Source organism: Trichechus manatus, unplaced genomic scaffold, assembly GCF_000243295.1.
Source record: "Trichechus manatus latirostris isolate Lorelei unplaced genomic scaffold, TriManLat1.0 scaffold00006, whole genome shotgun sequence".
NCBI classification, from domain to species: Eukaryota; Metazoa; Chordata; class Mammalia; order Sirenia; family Trichechidae; genus Trichechus; species Trichechus manatus.
Window position 1 is genome coordinate 5,042,651 of NW_004443942.1, and position 6,244 is coordinate 5,048,894.

General features: G+C 46.3%; 1 protein-coding gene across 1 annotated transcript in view; it reads left to right on the forward strand.

Annotated features, from left to right (window-relative positions):
• TEAD1 (TEA domain transcription factor 1) overlaps nt 1-6,244 on the forward strand; it is a 192,083-nt gene that overhangs the window by 135,438 nt on the left and 50,401 nt on the right. Inside the window, exons 7-9 of the mRNA XM_023736934.1 lie at nt 528-574; nt 1,432-1,493; nt 2,647-2,771. Coding sequence (XP_023592702.1) covers nt 528-574; nt 1,432-1,493; nt 2,647-2,771 — 234 coding nt within the window. The remainder of the gene's footprint in view (nt 1-527; nt 575-1,431; nt 1,494-2,646; nt 2,772-6,244) is intronic.

Here is a 6,244-nt window from a genome sequence, read left to right on the forward strand (position 1 = left end):
GTGTTTTCTCCCTTTGCATCATGCTGCCTCTCTGGCAGGGGGATGGCAGGCACCAGAGGCCCTAAGGATGCACACAGCAAAGGAGGTGTCTGCGTTGCTTCTCTGAGTTCCTGGTCCTCTTGTTCTGAGCTTCGTCCTCGACCCTATGGGCCTTTCATGCTGTGAGCTGGAGGAGCTTCAGAATGGAGGGAGGAAGAGAAGGATGAGTGGGTGCATGGATAAAGCAGTCAGATGCTCAGATCTCTGCTAGGTGCAGTGAGGACACGGAAGAATTGATGCCTGGGCTGTGTCCTCAAGGGGGTTTTCAGGAAAGAGGAGCTAAAGGGAGCCTTGTGTTGCAGGCCAAGGATGTACATCTTGATCTTATGGACAGAGGTGACCACATCTACGCTTGGAGAAGGTGGATCAGGCAGCTGGTGGGTGGTTGGAATCTGCTGTTCTTTAGACGGGTTGCAATGCTTAGACCTCCTGAACTGTTCTTTGAAATGAACTGATCATCCTGAAGCCTCTTGCACTTTCCCTTCCAGTTTTGGCCCGGAATGATACAAACAGGGCAGCCGGGATCCTCACAAGAGTAAGTCTGAGGAGAGGCTGGTCACAGCCAGGTGGAGGTGGGAGGACTCCCATGGGCCAGACTGCAGAAAGGAGGTTTAACCTGTGATCACCCAGCCCTGCCCTTTGTTATCTGCAGAGCTAGTGCTACTGATGCCGATATCAAGAAAGAGGTTGACCCCTCAGATGTGGGAGCTGTTTAAACACCTCACTCCCACCTCCAGTACTAGAGAGAAAGCATTTCTAGCGGTCCTGCAGCTGGAAGCAGGAAGTCCATCCCTGTCCCTCGTGCCTGTGGAGGGCAGAGTCGGGGGTCTTCCTGGGAAGGGCCTTGTCTGAGAAGGGACAGCCAGGGATCCTATAGCCCATTCCATTCTGTCTTTCCCTGTGGTAGGAGCGGCTAATAGGAAATCCTACTGATGATCTGAGGACAAGGGAGGCAAAGCTCAGTAAATTGGAAGATAAGAGCAGTTTGAGGATAAAAGCAGGAGGGAAATCCTGTCTCTTGTCAAGAGTTTTAAGCTATTTGGCCAAGAGAAGAACAACCTGAAGCATGTCCCCAACCTTGCCTGGAAATGATGACTGCAGACCTTGGTCTCTGCCAGGGCGAGAAGTTCAAAGACAGATGTCATAGCACGTGGAAGTCAGGCTGCTGTCTGTCCAGCCTGTCCCACATAGCCTGTGTGAGGTTTGATGCCTAGCACCTCACCGGCCCCTGGCACTGGGAGAGAGCTCTGTCTGGGACTTGTTAACCACCTGCAGGCAGGGAACCTTACAGTCTGGGAACCTCAGGTCAGGACTCTAGCCATGGGAGGCCCAGGCCTGGTTAGTAGCCGCTGATGCAGTATTGGTTTCTGACTCTGACCTCTTTGTTCCCAGCGTCAAGCCCTTTGTGCAGCAGGCCTACCCCATCCAGCCAGCAGTCACGGCCCCCATTCCAGGTGAGTCTTGGTGGGACCCCTCTCAGGAGTGGCCCCATGCAGCTGATAGTTGAGCCCATCGCCTTGTTCCCAGAGTGGAAAAATGCTCGTCTTGGCCACAGGTTTACCTCTCCTTTCTTGCAGACTCATAGATGCCCCCTCCTTGCCCCATCCTCCCTAAAGCAGGGGTTAATCTGGAGCTCAGGAAGTCACAGGGGTGTCCCCTGCCACATCCTGATTCACTACAGTCATCTCCCGAGAGCTCTTCAGATGGGCTTTTAAAGAAACAGGAAGCCTGATCACTTTCACTTAGGACATGTGATAAGCCTTAGAAGGGGAAATTGCCATGGCTGCTTCCTCATCATAAATAAAGGCAGAATTGGGCAAGTCTTGGCTCTAAGTCTTGAGGGCAGATGTGGTTTTATTCACCCTTTCTAAGACAAATGTATTTCAATTTCTAGTACTCTTTTTATAAAGGAAAGCTTACGTAGAAGCTCAAACCACGAAGCATGACTCTGACCAGCCCACCTCTGTCTCTGTCCCCACCACATGTGCACCCCACACGTGCATACACTCGTGCTTGTAGAGTTGCTCAGTAGAACTGCCCAAGGTACATTATAAAGACCGCTGCTCTCCCTTATAGATTCCCCAAACTGAAAGTGCATTCACATATTGCCCTCTGCTCCACTACCATGGCGTATTTGGAGAGAACATCCTGCAGTGCTGGTGGCCACAGTCATATGGAAGGACATGGACAGACAGAAGGAATACCCAGCATGTCAGGGGCTCACAAGCAATCTTTGGAAGCATCCACTTCTGACTGTTCAGTCACTGTTGACTTGGTCCAGGACTAGGTAGCCTCTTGTTGCTGTAGTCTCCTTTTAGGCAGTCAATATAGTTTCCCTCCTATCTGGACATGCCATAGCCCGTAACCTTAGCTGAAGTTGCTTTATGAGGAGCACATGTGTTGTTCTTCTCTGGCTGGTCACTGTCTGGGATCCTCGGTCAGAATCCCACCACTGTCTAACTTAGTTCCACAACTAGGTGCTAGTGAACCGAAGGGTATTGGCCTTTCCTCCTAGCTCATCGTTTTGTAAAGAGCCCTGCCCACTATTGGCCCCAGGCCCAAAGTGAGGTGAGTGGTCAGGATTAAAGTGACAATTGGTCCTTTCAGGGTTTGAGCCTGTGTCAGCCCCAGCTCCCTCCGTCCCTGCCTGGCAGGGCCGCTCCATTGGCACAACCAAGCTTCGCCTGGTGGAATTCTCAGCTTTTCTGGAACAGCAGCGAGACCCAGACTCGGTGAGTGTACTCAGTTGATGTGTATCTCGAACCCAGGATTTGCTTCTTGCGCCTCTTTGTTTCCTCTCCTTTCCCCCTACCCTCATACCTGACAAATACCCTGTGTGGAAAACAGACCTGGGAAAGAAAGAAGAGCCAAGCAGCCTTTCGGTCAAGTAAAAAGAGGTTGCTACTGACAAATATGTAGAATTTTAGAACTGAACGTTTACTGCTGCTCTGGACCCCAAACTCTAGGGTATACTGGAGCTGAAGGGGAAGACCTGAAGAAGATCTTGCATTTAGTAAAATTTAAAAACAAGGTAACATTTACTGAGCTTTGTCTTGAGGCTGGTACTTTGCAAAGCTATTTAATATATGATCATATTTTATCCTCCAAAGTCCTATGAAGGTAGGTACTGTCTGGTAGATGAAGAAGCAGAGAGGTTAGGTAACTTCCCTAAAGTCACATAGTTAATATCAAATAGAGTTGAGATTCAAACTCAGGTCTTTAAAAGTCCAAAGTCTGTTTAACCATCATGCTATATTGTCTTTCCAGGTCTATGCTTTCTCAAAATAGAAAATTGTTATCTTCTTAGGGAGATTTAAAAGAAAAAAAGTACTTTAACAATTTAACATGGTATGCGATGCATTATAATATCATAAATACCAGGAACATTGGCGTCTGGACTCTATTTGTCATTTTTCTCCTTTTCCACCTCTCCCCGCCCCATCCAGTTCCCATCATCCCATTGTTCCTCAGCCAGGCCCCTCATTTCCCATACATATGTGATCTTCCCTTCTTTCCCACCCAACAGCCCAGTACCCTTTCATCACACCCACTCCTTGGCTGTGTGAGCATTACATCTGTGTGTGGGTGAACTCAAGACAGAACTGAAGGAATCATGAGCTTGTCTTTGGGATCCTCACCAGCTCCTTTCTACATTCTCTATCTCACCCCACTCCACCACTCTCAGGGGCTACCAAAAATTCATACATCCCACGTTCTATGTGTGTCTGTCAGCCTTGCTGTCATTCTGTTATCTGGAGAAAGTGCCATGAACGAGCCCAACAGTCTGTTGTAGATAACAGAGATAATAAACAATTGGGGTGACCTCTCCCAGGAGCATTTGTGCTTTAGCTCAGTGGAAAGCCTCTGATGGAAGCATGGGGGAGGTGCTGTCAGCAGAAGCCAGTGTGGAGACTCCACGAACCCATGTGTGACCCACTGGTGTCCCTGGGTCCGTAAATTGGGAACTCTGGGAACTGGTGGGAAAATAAAGCCTACTACAAAATTCGAGGCAAAAATGAGGTCATTGGGCCAAACAGTAAGAAGAGTAAGGGTTTTGAAGCCAGGGAAGAGATGGCTATTTGAGAAGACCACTCTTCTCAAGATTAACAAGAAGGGTAATGGTGATGGGTTAAAATCCCATCTATGGGGGCATTGAAACAAATAAAAAGATTACCTTTGTGATTCTACGTTTCCTATTCTTTAAGAGACTTTTTCCTGGAAAGTTTAGATGGGTCTTTGGCTGAAGGCTGGAATTTGGCCCAAATGATGGTTCTGCTTTCCATAACTCATGCTTATATAACACCTCGTTGTTTACAGAGCTTTTTGTCATTGATTACTTCATTCTATTTGCATAATGCTCCATGAAGTAGGTTCTGTGTTTCCTATTTTACAAATGAAGAAACTGAAACCCAAACACATTAAATGCTTTACTCAGGTTATTTAGCAGAACCGGGAGCCCAAATCTTCTGCTCCCATATACTCTTTTTTTTTTTTTAATATTTTATTGTGCTTTAGGTAAAAGTTTACACAGCAGATTAGATTCCTGTTCAAAAATTCATACACAGATTGTTCCATGATGTCGGTTACAGTCTCCGCAGTGTGTTAGTGCTCTCACTGTTTGCACCCTGCCTGCCTTGTTTCCATCCATCCAGTTTCCTTGCCTTCTCATCTTTGCTTTTGGGTAAATGTGGACCGTTTGGTCTCGTATAGTGGATTGTTTAAAGGAGCACATTCCTCACAGGTGTTGTTTATGTTATAAGCCAATCTATTATTTGGCTGAAAGGTGACCTCCGGGAGTGGCTTCAGTTCCAGATTAAAAGGGTATCTTAGAGCAGTAGTCTCAAGGGTTCCTCTAGTCTCTATCAGTCCAGTATGTCTGGTCTTTTTTATGAATTTGAGTTTTGTTCTACATTTTTCACCCATTCTAACTGGTACTTCTCCTGTGTCCCTGGTCAGAACAATTGATAGTGGTAGCTGGGCACCATCTAGTTCTTCTGGTCTCAGGCTAGAAGAGGCTGTGGTTCACGTGCACCATTAGTCTTGTGGACTAATTTCTTCCTTGAATCTTTGGTTTCCTTTACCTTCCTTTGCTCCAGGCAGGAAGAGAACCAGAGTTGTGTCTTAGATTGCTACTCACAAGCTTTTAAGACCCCAGATGCTACTCATCAAACTAGGATGTAGAACATTGTCTTTATGAACTAAGTTATGCCAGTTGACCTAGTTCCCCCATGTGACTATGTCCTGAGCCCTGAAACCCAGGAAATCAGTCCCAGTAGGTGTTTGGATATATCTAGGAAATACCCATAACTGTGCTCCTTATGTGCTTTATTGTATATATGAATATATATACAGCACATGCAAACGTATATACATATACCTGCAAATACATGTATATATGTACGTGCACATACTCCCATATGCCTTCCCATACCCTTATAGCATAGATATCTACCTACGTAACCATTCACATGTTTTTGCTTATTATTACTGTTGTTGCACAATTGTTTATGTTACAGCATTTACTATAGTTGTCCTTTGTTCCTGCATACCTCTCAGTGTCTTCATTTACCTTGGTCAGGTTGTGCTGACTTCCTCCATATTGTGTATTGCTTTTCCCATCATTGGAATTAACACATGTCTACTGTCTGGTAGGTGAGTCCCTCCCCCCATCCCTGCTAACCATCAAAGAACATTGTTTTCTGTGTGTATCTTATATACTCTTTTCACTACTATGAAACACCAGCTCCCAATTCTGAAGATCTCTTGAGTTTACCTTCAGTCTGAGTATCTCCTATATGAGCAAATGTGTCTACCTTTGCTTGTGACTGCTTTTTTAGGGACAGAACTCCAAGGGACTGGGAACCAAAAGCCCCAGGAAGGTAGGCATTTTCCGGGTTGAAAGACTGTGGAGGTCCCTCATTGTTAACATACTCTCTAGTCACGGACCTGTTAGGGCTCTAAGTGCCTGTCTTAGGCTGGGTTCTCTAGCAAAGCAAAACTAGTGAAGTGTATATATACATATATAGAGAGAGAGATTTCTCTCAAGGAAATGCCTCATGTGGTTGTAGAAGCTGATGAATCCCAAGATTGGTAGGTAAGCTGCTAGCTCAAGTCCCAGGAACTGGAGTTCAGATGATGATCCAGAGCAAGAGCCTTGCTGGAACATCTGTTTATATATTGGAGGCAGGCCACACCCCCAACGAAA